Consider the following 14,163-nt stretch of genomic DNA (forward strand, 5'->3'; position numbering starts at 1 on the left):
GTCCCCACATGTCCCGACACTTTCCGCGGCCACTGTTCCATGGAGGACACTTTCAGAGGAGTGAAAGACATGTCAATGCTCGTCCAGCTCTGTGGTCCGGTTTCGTACATCACCATTAACGGTTCGAAGAGCAATTTTGTTGTTCAAAGTCAATGTAAATTGAATTAAGAGCTTAGTGATGGACACGAAAGGACAATCTTTTCAAGTTTAATACCAATTTACGTTCCTATTTTCCATGTGCAAGCGAAAATCGTGTGGATACGAAATCCTCTTCTAAATCGGGTAAGAAGATTTTACGGATGAAAAAATGACTAACATGAAATAAACCGGAGGAAACGAAATGTAGCGATGGGGTGAAACACGTAATTCCCCCCCAAAGATAGTGACCGACTCCGAGGGGGGTGGTCGAATTCACCCCGAAATTTAATAAGATCCTCCCCCTGGGGTCAGATGTATAATGCCGCAAATCGATCTGGATTATCTAGATCTCCCGTTACCCTTCTGACCGACGGACAGACAGACAGAGAGACAGACAGACAGACAGACCAACTAATAAAGTCTTCGCTTAGAGTTTCACCCCACCAGCACATCTCTCATTAGAAAGTCCTCCAGTTTCTTTTTTTCAACTTGCAAATGTCAACTACTGAAACGTGACGCAATCAGGTTGCACTTTCTCCTCGCTCGAGTCGTAAAAGAATTTTGAACTTATGCAAGAAGCTCTTATTTCTTTAGTTCGATCACTTTAATTGGGTTAGTTTCGTAAGAGAAATGAACTTCATATGACGATTCCTCCACCAATAAGCTAATCCGATATTGAACCTACGTATCGCACTGATGGGTGTACAAGACAGGGTATTCCGACCCAGGGTTTTATTGGGTTGGGTTTTTTGGGTTTTAATGGGTTTTAATGGGTTGTTAATGAATAAAACCCAACGAGTTTTACCATGTTAAATGGGTTTTATTTGGGTTTTAATGGGTTTTATTAGGGTTTTAATGGGTTTTAACTGTGTTTTAGCTTAAAACTATATTCTAAAAGCTGAAAACAGCTGTCATACATTAGACGAAGTTGTTTGATGAGAGCTAAGTAGTTTCTTTGATTAATACTGTAAGTTTTGAAAACCAGGAATAAATCAGGGACATCCCTTACCATTACAGGTTTCAAGTGACAAAAAATACACAAAATTAATTTCGGAACGAGGTATGTTTAACTGATCATACATAATTTAATACATTCTGCCATCATAATTAATACTTTTTTTCCCGAATACTTCCTCTCATCTCAGCGAATAAATTAAACAAAATACTATAGTATGTTTTTAATTTGTAAAGTTTTTTAAAATGTTTCAAAGCGATCTTAATTATCACCTCTTGAAAAATCGAGTACTTATGGACAACGAAGTACTTTATTATGAGCAAAAGAGTATATCTGTAAAAAAAAACACTTATTATATTCTCGATCGTAATACATACGTGCTTTGTGCTTTCGTTGTTCATAAGTACTCGATTTTTTCCAGAATTTATAATACACGTTAAGATCGCATTGAAACATTAAATTTTAAAAACCTTTAAACAACTTGCATTTCATTATGATGAGAGGAAGTATTCGAGAAAAAGGTAATATATGTAATTATCATAGGGCGGATATGTATGTACTTATGTTCCTCAAAATATGTATGTAATATGTACTTAAAAGACGCGAAAATATGCACGTAAAACATATTTTTCAACCGAAATTTTCTACTATATTTACATTTAATTTTCGAAAAGTTTCAAATTTGTAACACTCTTATTAATGAATTATTATGTATAGTATTTTAATATTCATGTAATGACTCATAAAACGACATTAGCCGTATTTAGAGATTTTCAGGGGTAATTTTATGACTTGAAAAATGGGGCAAAATGGATTTGCTAGTCGTTCACACGAATTAAACTCCGTTATCATGAAAGTACAATTTTTATCCAACTCTAACGTCTGAAAGAAGAAAAATATTTTTTCCTCAGGAAATCCTGAAATATGCATTAAAATATTGATATTTAGAAAAGGGCTCGAAATATGTACGAAAATATGTGTATTTACGAAATAACCTCAAAATATGTATGAAAATATGTATATGTACGAAAATATATATATGTACGAAAACTCTAAAATATGGAAAATATGGAAAACCATGTCTGAATTTTTGAAATCATGCTTCGATGGGATGTGAGTATACGAAGTTTTAGTAAGATCTGATTGGGAATGAAAAAGTTAGAAATACATACATATCCGCCCTCTGGTAATTATGGTCTCATAAAGTATTAAACTATGATCAGTTAAATAGGACCCTTTCGAAACGGATACAAATTCTAACATGGACAAGGAGGATTTGCATATTAACTGAAATTGGATTGCAATAGTTGTGAAAATTGTTGTTCAATGTATTACTTATGTAAAACCTAATAAAACCCAATAAAACCCATAAAACCCATTAAAACCCAAAAAACCCATTAAAACCCATTAAAACCCCTGGGTCGTTACTTTTTGAATAAAACCCTGGGTTTTTCCGAACCCTGGTACAAGAGATTAATTATAAAAGGTCACCATCAGTGGCCGCGGAAGCAGTGGGACACCAGGGGACATTAACATTGCAGAAAAAGGGGGAGGGAGGGGTTTAAGATGGCCATATAAGATGGGGAGATGATGCGGACATCGAACAACCCTGGGGACATTGTCCCTCTGTCCACACCCTTCCGCGGCGACTGTATCTCTTAGCAAATATAACATCTTTTAGGTGGCCGCGGAAGCTGTGGGGGGGGACATTAACATTGTACCATAGGGGAAGGAGGGGTTTATATAACATGGGTAGATGATGCGGACATCGAACAACCCTGGGGACATTGTCCTTCTGTCCCCACACACCCTTCCGCGGCCACTGGTCACCCACCATCTGCATCATATCCTTCCTCTTTTTGAACTGTTATGGCGTGATGTTGATGAGTTTTTGCGAAATAGTTTTCCTCCCAAAGGTGCACTTCGTATTTATGATTCCAGCTCTGCATGAGGTGATGAAATGCGAATATAACGTGCACATCATTGCATTCATCGGTTGGTCCTTCCATTTCTGTGTTGGGTTTATTCGTCCGTGTTGCTTTTTACTAGATAGTTGGCTGTGAAAGTGAAGTCCTTGAAGTGAAAGTACTCCTGGTCCAACCAGACCGTTGATATTTTCATCCCAGGCCTTGCTCCACGCCGTTAAAAAGCAATTACCTTTTGACTTTCATGAGTGAGAGAGATCAAATATCGGAGGTTGGAAGCAATTTCGAAAACTACATATTCCCCCTTTGTAGAAGATCGTTTGTCTTTGCAGGAATGAAGTTTCGGCGTATGCATGGCCAAATTGGGTAGAAATTGTGCAATTCACTAGATGAACTTTATTAATAGATGGAGGTCATGAAGACGACAAAAAACAGTAGATTTGTATTGTTACTTAATTTGCATAAATTGTAAACAAGTTCAGTAAGTGAGATACCCATTTTGTGTTTAATTACAAAATTTTTTTATAAAAAAAGACAAAAATCCGAAAATTGAGTACCCCAGTCTAAACATATGTACACGTGAGGTGTTCGAAACACAAGTGTATCGATTCCTAAATTTAATACGTCAGTATCGATTAGTGTAAGTTACTTAAATAATTTACATAATATTTAAATTATGAAAATCTTCAGTTAGTTAGTTGGACACCAATTTTATAATTTACAAATATAATGTATGTACCGCTACAGAATTGAGTACACCTAAAAAAACCTAAGTGCATACCTACGCATGACCTTGAAAAAATCAATAGGTGCTCGAAACAGAAGTGAATCGATTAGCAAATTTAATATGTCAGTGTCGCTGTCCACAATCGTTAAGTCGACTAAATAAACATGCGACTGGTTGGTCGTGGTCCATTAGTAAACTTTTATTGTCTTTATGCAGCATTCATTAAAGTTGTTTTGTGTGCGAAAATCTATCTACAAACTAATTAACTTTCACCCCACGAGGACTTCAAACCCCTCAGCTTTTTCAGCATTAATTGATCCGTGTAACTCATATCTGATACAAATTCAAACTCTGCCCCTGGTGGTTCAATGGTCCCCTTGATGATCCTGGGCGATTCCGTTTGCAAACCAAAATCAGTTCCGGACGATGTCGTCGTCATGCTGGTGGAAGTCGTCTTTTGATCATTTTTCCTCGGAGAATTTCCATGCGACCGTATTTTTGGCGAGGACGTGATTCCAAACGCGGCTCCGTGAAGTTTCAGATTTCTTTCGGCCTGTTCCACCACATCGGCTAATCGATCTGCTCTACGTCTAATTTCTTCGGTTAGTGGAGCGTATGGATTTCGGTGGAGTAAATCCTTGAGTTCGGGGTCGATTGACTTTTGCGATTCGGCAGGGGACGACATTGTTGAAGTGGATTTGAGACTCTTTTGCTGGTCTAATGAGGCGTCATTGTTGGATTTTGCAGCATTTTGCATGGCCACCTTTGACATCAAGTTGCCCAGATTCTGAGCTATTTTTGCAGCTTGATCGATCGATTTGACGGAACGTTGGAGCGTTCCGTGCATCTCAGTCCCGGAAAGGAGAAGCTTTTGCTTCATTTCGGGGAGACTTTTCCTCTTTTGAGAATCAGGTTTTGTCTGTTTTGCTACGCGTTCTTTCTGTGAAACAAGTCAGATCCAATTTGCATATGGAGTAACCTTTCAACAGATTGGTTTGTTGCTTTCAAGAATAAATACAGCGGCCGCGGAAGCCGGGAGGACATTAACAGGGTAGGATGGGGGAGAGAGGGGTTTACATAAGATGGGGAGATGATGCGGACATCGAATAACCGTGGGAACATTGTCCCCTCGAGCTTCCGCGGCCACTGAATAAATATGAATATTGGGCATACGTACAGAAGAAGGTAGGCCTTCGTTGGCAGATTGGATTTCTAGTAAAGACTGAAAATTCATCAATCCAGCCAGATTTTGAGAACCACTTCGTCCTCGGGGGATTTCGTGAGATTGGGCGTTATTATTAACTCGAGTCTTCTTCCTGGTGGCCTACATACATAATTAAGGAGATCGTTATTTCTGAACAAAAAGTTCCGGAAACTGTTTTAATGGTGTGTAGCAGTGTTTCGTTTCTTGTTGAGGGTTTGCTACATTTCTTGGACTACAAAGCAAGAAATATGTGGTGCAAGAAACTGGTAGCTAGCGACGCGCCGTGGTGAATTATGGCGGGAGAGAAGTAGTTTCTTGCGCCTTGGATTTCTTGCAGGCCAAAATAGCTGTCAAGCACGAAATGCAAGAAATGCGAGGTGCAAGAAACTGCAAAAAAAGTGCAAGAAACTGCAAAAAAGTGCAAGAAACTGCAAAAAAAAAGTGCAAGGAACTGGGAGAAAGTGCAAGAAATATGCGCCATCTAGCCACGCGCCGTATGAAGTATTCGCAGCGGGTCGTAGTTTCTAGCGCTTTGCATTTCTTGCAGATCAAAATTATTTCCCTGCAAGAAACCACTTTTTGCCGTATTTTCTTGCACGTGGTTACTCATTCCATCCCAAAACACTGATAAATATATCGTACGTGAGACGAGGAAACAGCATCTCCCCCAGTTTTCACCTCAGTATTCTTCGCTGGTTGATGACTCGAGCGAGGTGAGCGTTCCAGAGCTGAGTCGTGTTCGAGAGAAAGCTTCTCCATCACATTTTCCGGCGGAGTTTGAATAAGAGATCTGATATCTCGTGACGCAATTGGTTCCAAAGTTTTGCGAAATCCTCGCGAAATAATTGCAAGTTTGTCTTCACTGTTAACCACGCGTCGAGCCGATCTGCCCGTTCCCATGTCCAAGTATTCCCGCAGGGTTCCGGCTGGCAGGGCGGCACGTGTTTTTGACTTTGAGCGAGGTCTGATCGTCCGCGTTCCTCGGTGGGTCTTCTTATTCAGAAGGTTTCCACTCGCGGAGGATTGCACCCATTCGCGATTCTCAGCTTTTTGCGCATCCGTTGCCCAATCTTTTAACGATTTGGTCATCTTTGAACTGATCACGCTCCAAGAGTCGGTTTCTGCGGGGGCGAGTCGAATTGCGGAAAGTTGTGGGGCAACAGGTCTTTTGGAATTGGTATCGGGAGAGGTTTGTCTGAAGGGATTTGTAAAAGTTACAAGTTTTCTGAGAATGGATGTCTCCCAGCGTATGCTCCCAGATTTTGAGCAAATTATTAGTGTCAATTGATGACAAATTTAATTAGTATGAAATTTGCGAAAGACCCGATCTCCCAATGGGCACGTTTGGCGCAGATATTTGCATCCGAAGAGGAGAAAATGCGCAGTAAATTTGGAAAAGGTAAAATTTGTCGACTTTAAGGTGCGTTTTCTCCTCTTCGGATGCAAATATCTCTGCCAAACGTGCCCATTGGGAGATCGTGTCTTCCGCAAATTTCATACTAATTAAATTTGCGATCAATTAACACTAATTTACTAAAAATTCTGAGAGCATACGCTGGGAGACCTCCATTGTACGTAATTAAAGGAAAATGTATGCAAATTATGCCACACTTACTCATATCCAAATCCCAACTCGGAGCTGATCTCGCCAAAAAACTTATTTCTCATTTTATCCATTTCCTTCTCCATCTTGCTATCTGCCAGTTTTTCCTTTGTTTCATGCCTTAGTTTTTGCCTAAGCTGACTCGACCTCTTCTCTGTAATCATTGGGCTCGGATTTGCCACGAACTTGTCAAATTGTCCCAGCATGTCCGTATTAGCGACAGGATTTGCGGATGATTTTTTTCTTGGGGGAAGAATCTGTAAGCCTCGATTTGAACTTGACCGACCAATATCTTCCACGCGAAGTTTAGGAATTGACCAGCCCGGTTTGTACGTTTGAATGTCCTCGTGCAGGGGGGCACGTTGTTGGATGAAGGGTCCTTCAAGGGGTGGAGGAGGACTTGGCCTCGGCGCCACCGTTTTCCTTGGACCACGCCCACCCACTGGGGATGGCGCCGGGCGGGTCATGATGGGGGGCTTGTCCATCAGGTTTTTCTCGTTCACTGGAAAATCAAATGTATAAATAGAGCGATTTAAGAGTAATAAATTTGGTTATTGGGCACAGTGGCCGCGGAAGTGTGTGGGGACAGAGGGACAATGTCCCCACGGTTGTTCGATGTCCCCATCATCTCCCCATCTTATATAAACCCCTCCCTCCCCCTACAATGGCAATGTCCCCAGATGTCCCCACAGCTTCCGCGGCCACTAATTGGGCATGAACGCACTTTTATTGTTGCTCTTCATTCTTGAAGTTGAATTGGACAATTCGCACCGGATTACTTTTTTCGATACGATGTCAGACATGTAATTACGCATAAAATTAGGCAGGTTTTGATACTCCCGAAAAAATCAAAATTTCTGTAGAAACTTAAACCACCCAGTTGGCTTCCAAAGTCTACTTCTTAGCAACAAGTTAAATTAGTAAGAAATTATGCAAATTATTACATATTTTGGAACCCTCCCACACGGAAAAAAAGTTTTTTTTTGCGACTTTAATATTTATTAAGGCAAAAAACCTTGCATTTTAATGACATTATTAACAAATTATTGTACATAAATAAAATATCCATTAAAGAACTATGCATGCACTTTTTTTTAATTATGACATACTTTCTTTATTATCTCAAACTACATACTTTATTTACAAAATGATTTTTTTAGCGTAAGCTTTCTGAATTTTGGATAGAATTTAATATCTCTTAAAAAAACCTAAATGTTGCCCCCATACTCTTGCCTGTACCGATTCTTGAGTTCTCTCAGTTTGAAGGTAGTTCTCATGGATAAAATATGAGCATCGGTCTCCATCCGTTTCACAATTCCCAGCACTTCTGCCGTTCCCCAGTTAATTTTCCCGAGATGGGTCAAAATTGCGGATCGGACGAATTTGTCCACGGATGGCATCACGTCTTCGAAATGCAGCAACATTTCCGTGCTGCACAGGATCGTCATTAGGAGAGAGCCGTAGTCCACGTCATTCTCACTCCCCAGCGTTCGGACGCCTTCCAAGTAATCTTTGACCAGCTTTTTGTGCTCTTTCTCCAGTTTTACGCCGAATCGGAGCGTCTCGAGGGAGAATTGACCCAGTCGCACGGCGTAGTCGATGCTCTGCAAGCCTTCCTGTAAATAAATGAAGAGAGAAAATAAGTTTTGAACAAGAACAGAGAAGTTTTTGAGATCTTGTCAAGGAAGAAAGTTTGAAACATGCTTTGTCATAAATGTACGTACGTACGTTTATGTAGCTAATTAAATACTTAAAATTGTGCATGTTTTTAAAATTTCATGTTTTTTATGTAAATTAATATCTAGGTTCTAAAATTAGTTGTATTCAGTGTTTCGTTTCTTGTAGCGGGTGAGCTACATACTGCAAAGCAAGAAACGGGAGAAATGCAAAGTGCAAAAAACTGCAAATTCAAGGTGCAAAAAATTTGCAAGAAATGCAAAGTGCAAGAAATATGCGCCATCCAGCCACGCGCCGTGTGAAATATAGCGGCGGAAGTCGTTTCTTGCGCCTCGCATTTCTTGCAGGTCAAAATATCTAGCTAAAAAAACACTTTCTTGCCCTTATTTCTTGCACGTGGTTACTCCCACGTGACACATATTTTAATCGATTTTCTCCTACAAACCGTTACCTTAAGCTGTTTCATCGCTTCCTGTACCGGAATCTTTACAAAAGCCGGGATCTGACATTCTCTATTACTCTTCGGATTAGGAAATCCAGGAATCCTGGGAAATCTTAGCACATCCTGGACATACATGGAATTCCATACCCCATTTTGCACACTTTTGCACGCATTGCTCATCTCCATCGACATTTGGTACACGATTCCCGCAGTGATATTGAGCTGCTGTATGTTTCTCCGGATTCCATCCAATTTGCCGAGTTTCGCCATGCTCACGGCAAACTTTGGTTTCGCTATGGCTTGCAAATACTCGGTCAGTTTTGCGTTGCACTGGGCCAGCAGCGTGTTGGCCTTTGTGAGGCGAGCCACTGCACAGGATGAACAGCGGACAATGGTGTCGAGAAGGTATTCAGGTTTTACGAAGGCTGGAAGGCCAACTTGTTCCCGACTGGAGGAGATCAAGTTGCGAATTTGCGATTCCAACGGAGACGTGGTGTACCTCGTGCGGAAAATGTGCTCTTGACAAGTCACCGTTTGCATGACTTCGCCCGTCTCGGGGTTTAAGAAGAGGGCGAGTTGAAACTTGTCGGGGGACAGGGGTGGCACAAAGGACCAGATTGTAGCGTCGGAAGAGGTGTACCTATCAAATTACGGTGGGATACGTAAGCAAGTCAAGATAAGGATTGGATTTCGATGAAAAAAGAACGATGCAAAAGCCAGTGGCCGCGGAAGGTGGGGGGAACATCTGGGGACAATACGATTGTAGGGGAGAGGAGGGAGGGGTTTGTATAAGATGGGGAGATGATATGGACATCGAATAACCATAGGGACATTGCCCCTCTGGGCCTCCACGCTTCCGCGGCCACTGTCAAGAACATTGTACTTTTCCTGCGGATTGGATTTCCATAAGTTTTTTGCAAAAAAAGGAAGAACCAGTGGCCGCGGAAGCCGTGGGGACATTAGAATTGTAGAATAAGAGAGAAAGGGTTTATAAAATATGAACAGAGGATGGGGACATCGAATAACCGTGGGGACATTATCCCTCTGTTCCACGACCACTGCCAAGAACTTAAAAAAATCCTACTTTTTCTGCAGAGCTGCCAACGTAACATTTTTTTTCTTGGCCCCCGTCACACTAACAATTTCGCTACTTCTCCTCGCAAAATTAGTGTTCGATTCCGCCTCTCCGTTTCTTGCAGAAGAAGCCTTAACCGCCTCCAAATATTCCTTGATAACCCGACCACACGCCCCCAGCACGACGGCCCCTCTCTCCAAGGCGGTAATCTCATTCGGCGATTTGAGAAAATCATTAAAATCCTGCGATTCCATGACACGCTCGAGAGACGCTGGATTTCCCAGCGAATCCTTGAACACCATATTGATCAACACGCTGCAGGTCTCACTCGCCCTAAAAATTCCGGCCTCAACCTTGTCCGCCATTTCGGCGAGGAGAGCATAATCAGCAACTTGGACGATTGAATTAGCCTCAAAAGTTGACGTGCCTCCCGGCGTGGGCGTCAAGTCGACGGAAAGGATTTGAGAAAAGGGCAGTGTCAAATGTGATTTAGAAGAAGTTGATTCGAGATCAGAAGTAGGAGCAGAATTAGATGTTTGAGTCTCTGTACTTTTCTGCGAATTTGTGTGGAAATTAGGCCACGCGGCTAACGGCATGGATTCAGTCATCAAATTATCCTTATTTTCGAGTGGATCAGCAACAAGCCAATTTACAATTTCGACCTGACCAGCGCCGTTGTCGTTGTCCTCTGTTTTCTCTGCGGGTGGGGGATTTGCGGGACAAAAGGGGGATTAAATTATTAGTAGTAATGCTTTGGGGGGCTGTTCATAAATTATGTAACGTGAAAGGGGGGAGGGGTGATCTAATAAGGCTCCAATGATATCGTGTCCATGTGATAAGGGGGGAAGGGGGTCTAGAAAATCGTGACTTTTTTGCGTTACATGATTTATGAACGTCCCCTTTAACAGAAATATAAATTGGGTATGCCCTACGCTTTTCATGTCCTTGGAGCTGATCTTCAAGTAATTTGTGATCCTTTTGACACACCCAGACTTTCTTGTTGGTCCTAAATTTGGCTTGTTGCTGGTCCGGGATTTCAATTATTTTGCACGCGTAGGGGGATTTGTCCCGCACTGGAGCAACTTTCCGTCCCAGCACTCTATCCGGAGAGGAAGATTAGATTAGACCATTAAGATAGAGAAGAAAGAGCGAATGAGCAGTGGCCGCGGAAGGTGTGGGGACATTGCCATTGTGGGATAAGGGAGGCAGGGGTTTATATAAGATGGGCAGATGATGCGGACATCAAACAACTGTGGGGACATTATCCCTCTGTCCACATACTTCCGCGGCCACTGAGCCCGAAATAGAATCTCTTTCTATTTCAAGTTTTCCAACTTTCTTTACAGAAAAAATTCTTACTCTACAGTTAACAAATGTCTTGAACGAGTCGCACTCTTGGGACGAGGTGGGTTCGGAGCAGAATTTTTAGGCGTATTAGTTGGACCCTCTTTTTTGGGGGCGTCGTTATTTCGCGTCTTCCGAGTAGCCGTGGTAGTAGTAGGTAGAGAAGGAGCAGGTCCAGTTGGTGGTGGTGGTATGAATTGAGGTTTTTCAACTTGTGGGGGTATTGGTGATGATCTTTCGACCTCCTCCACTGCGTGACCGAGGTCAAGGTCATCCTTCTTGAATTTAATGTCGGGCGGGGGCAACCCGCTAATTTTTTCATCTGCCTCCAGTTTCTCGAACTCATCCATCCTTTCCTGGTCCACAGTTGTGTCCGAAATTCGGACAAACATGGACCCACTCCGGCGAATCTTTTCCTGCGAGAGAGACGGGGTCGCGACGGGAGGGGGTGCAAATTCGACCTGCTTCCCACCCCCACTGCTTTTGAGGCGAGACTTGACAAGTTCAATTTCGTTGGGACCTTCCCCCGAACCGGAGGGTCCGATGCTGATGAAGGATTTTTTGGTTTCCAATTTTTCTTCCGGGGTGTCGTCATCAGAGGAAGGAAGCATCACGCCGCCTCTGATTTTTTGGGGAGAGGAGAATATAGTGATTCATTTTATGTACGGAAAAGAAAATAGTTCGAGATGATCTCTTACTTATTGTTGTTTGAATCTGGAAATGGTCCAGTTTCAGTGATGATGTTGTTCATCATATGATTCGTGGTGGTTTATTCGAGAGGTTGGCTGACATGATGGGATGAAATTTTGAGGTAAATTCTGGCCGGCGGAAGCAGAATTATGGTATGGCTGGATTTTTAGTAGCTAAGCAACGCTAGCTCCCTTATAGGAAAGGGTACGACGAAAAATCGTCAGTAGTGACCACAGAAATACAAGTAAAGTAAATCGTCATCTGCGGATCTGATTTGTTGCACACGCGGTTAAAGTAGACCACGTGGTTAGGTTAGAATAGCACACGTGGTAAAATTAGCACACGTGGTAAAATTAGCACACGTGGTAAAATTAGCACACGTGGTAAAATTAGCACACGTGGTAAAATTAGCACACGTGGTAAAATTAGCACACGTGGTAAAAATAGCACACGTGGCTAAACTAGCACACTAAATTGTTGATTCTGATAACACGATGTGAAAATATCAATCCTTAATTCGGGCAGAGTTCGCCATTTCAAATAAGATTTTTGCGACATAGATTTTCCACAATAAGAAATGAAATAAGTAAAAATTTTATTTGACACAATTATCTTTTACATTAAGTAATTTGACATATCTTTAAAAACAAACAATTTTTGTCTCTTCAATATTTAAAAGGAATTGCAGGGATGTCCCTTTATAGTCATTCCATATCTATCACAATCATCACAGTCATTTATGTCCATAAACAGCACGCCAAAAAACACGCTGCATTCCAGTCTTTGTCATTTCATAAATATTACAATGCTATAATTTTTCCCAATTTGACAAATGCATGTCCCATCTCGGCAGTAATGTGTCATGTGATAAAATTGCGAAATAATTATATTCCATAAATGCAAATATACAAAATAATACAGGTGAGCCATGCATTGCGGTAGGATTGTATTGTATTGTAAGTAGAATCCCGTGATGAATGATGACGCCATATACAAAACGCAATATTTGACTGCAGTCATTTCCTTTCCGCTAATTACTCAAGGCCATGTCGATTAAGCACTTATTACTAACTGAAATTAGCAACCTCTCTGCAAAGGAAATTTAATAATCCTAGTCTTATCGTGTATCCGTCCGTCGTTCATTGTAAATATGTAGCAGCAGTATTGTACGTACATACAGTGGCCGCGGAATCGTGGGGACAGGACAATGTCCCCACAGTTGTCCGATGTCCCCATCATCTGCCTATCTTATACAAACCCCTCCCTCCACCATCGTATAATGACAATGTCCCCAAATGTCCCCACAGCTTCCGCGGTCACTGTTCGTCCGTAGTATCACTTCATGACTTACTTAATTCCAAAATCCAATGCCAAAAATGCAGCAGGAAGGAACTGATGAGACACAATTTCAAAAATATGTGATACACAGTTCTATTTGGAAGGTTTATACACACATAATTAGGTTATTTACAACACAACACGACAAAATTCCCCTCTGCTGTGTTTATATACAGGTTATTATTCAACCTAATTTCAAGAGCCGACCGAGTTGATTGATATGTTTTACCTGCCAAAACAATGCCGCAAATGGTAAAATACCACTAAAAATACGCGAAGCAGGAGGTAAATAAATAAATCGTTGAATCGTTTAATGGCTGTTAAATTCTGGAACATGGATTAAACATTAAAGAACCTCCGTCGCCGACTTATTTAACAAGTCAAGTGTGCGATTCGTGTTTGGCGTTGCAATGTTTTACATGATTTGGTACAATGATTATTAGTTGGTTGGTTGGTAAATAAGGGATGAAAGTGAAAGTACTGGCGTTATATTTGTGCACTTCAAAGGAGTCAATAGCGCGATGACGGCCTTGAATCAAGTGCTGATTGGGGACGTAGAATTTGATGCTCAGGCGTGAGGTCTTATAAATAAACGCTTGGGTCGCATAGTAGCAGTGGCCGCGGAAGCTGTGGGGACATTACCATTGTAGGATGGGGAGGAGGGAGAGGTTTGTATAAGATGGGGAGATGATGGGGACATCGGATAACCGTGGGGACATTGTCCCTACTCTTCCGCGGCCACTGGTTCTTAGCAATGTATTTAATAGAGAGATATTATTTTGCTTGATGGAGGTTGGTCGTGGTGATTGATGAATTATTATTGTAAAAATTCCCGTAATTCTTTTAATGATTGATGCTAACTGAATTTTGTATACGTGCAAATTTTCATTTCATTATTTATTTTATTGTCATTAGTGTTAACAAATGAAGCAATTAAACAAGTTATGATATCTACGTATACATTACTAAATATTTATACAGGAGAAATTTATGGATGTGACAATTTTTGCAATATTGCAAAAAAAACCTGGGTTGATCAGGTATA

At 41.3% G+C, this 14,163-nt stretch overlaps 2 protein-coding genes across 3 annotated transcripts; both read right to left on the reverse strand.

The window, feature by feature from the left end:
* Nucleotides 1–3,930: 3,930 nt before the first annotated feature.
* On the reverse strand, nt 3,931–7,094 carry LOC118437690. Its single transcript, XM_035856970.1, has 4 exons — nt 6,565–7,094; nt 5,592–6,144; nt 4,923–5,069; nt 3,931–4,685 (listed from the first exon to the last, which is right to left on the reverse strand). Exons 1-4 carry the CDS (start codon nt 7,035–7,037, stop codon nt 4,008–4,010), a joined length of 1,851 nt encoding a protein of 616 aa, XP_035712863.1. The 5' UTR covers nt 7,038–7,094; the 3' UTR covers nt 3,931–4,007.
* Nucleotides 7,095–7,638: 544 nt separating this feature from the next.
* Nucleotides 7,639–13,593, reverse strand: LOC118437722. Of its 2 annotated transcripts, XM_035857031.1 has the most exons (7): nt 13,132–13,593; nt 11,789–12,869; nt 11,106–11,711; nt 10,679–10,845; nt 9,756–10,443; nt 8,681–9,311; nt 7,639–8,168 (listed from the first exon to the last, which is right to left on the reverse strand). In XM_035857031.1, exons 2-7 carry the CDS (start codon nt 11,842–11,844, stop codon nt 7,761–7,763), a joined length of 2,556 nt encoding a protein of 851 aa, XP_035712924.1. In that variant the 5' UTR covers nt 11,845–12,869; nt 13,132–13,593; the 3' UTR covers nt 7,639–7,760. The 2 variants fall into 2 exon arrangements, with proteins under 2 accessions (XP_035712924.1, XP_035712923.1); XM_035857030.1 differs by having other exon boundaries at nt 11,789–13,593.
* Nucleotides 13,594–14,163: the final 570 nt, after the last annotated feature.

This window comes from Folsomia candida, unplaced genomic scaffold (genome assembly GCF_002217175.1).
Source record: "Folsomia candida strain VU population unplaced genomic scaffold, ASM221717v1 Fcan01_Sc015, whole genome shotgun sequence".
Lineage (NCBI taxonomy): Eukaryota > Metazoa > Arthropoda > Collembola > Entomobryomorpha > Isotomidae > Folsomia > Folsomia candida.

Coding starts and splice junctions, on each gene's coding strand:
- LOC118437722 (XM_035857031.1), bottom strand. CDS start 11,844: ATGATGAACAACATCATCACTGAAACTGGACCATTTCCAGATTCAAAC. Junction 11,712..11,788: donor CCAGATTCAAACAACAATAA/GTAAGAGATCAT, acceptor CCAAAAAATCAG/AGGCGGCGTGATGCTTCCTT. Junction 8,169..8,680: donor AAGCGATGAAACAGCTTAAG/GTAACGGTTTGT, acceptor ATTTATTTACAG/GAAGGCTTGCAGAGCATCGA.
- LOC118437690 (XM_035856970.1), bottom strand. CDS start 7,037: ATGGACAAGCCCCCCATCATGACCCGCCCGGCGCCATCCCCAGTGGGT. Junction 6,145..6,564: donor GAGTTGGGATTTGGATATGA/GTAAGTGTGGCA, acceptor AAATCCCTTCAG/ACAAACCTCTCCCGATACCA. Junction 4,686..4,922: donor ACGAAGGCCTACCTTCTTCT/GTACGTATGCCC, acceptor CTTGTTTCACAG/AAAGAACGCGTAGCAAAACA.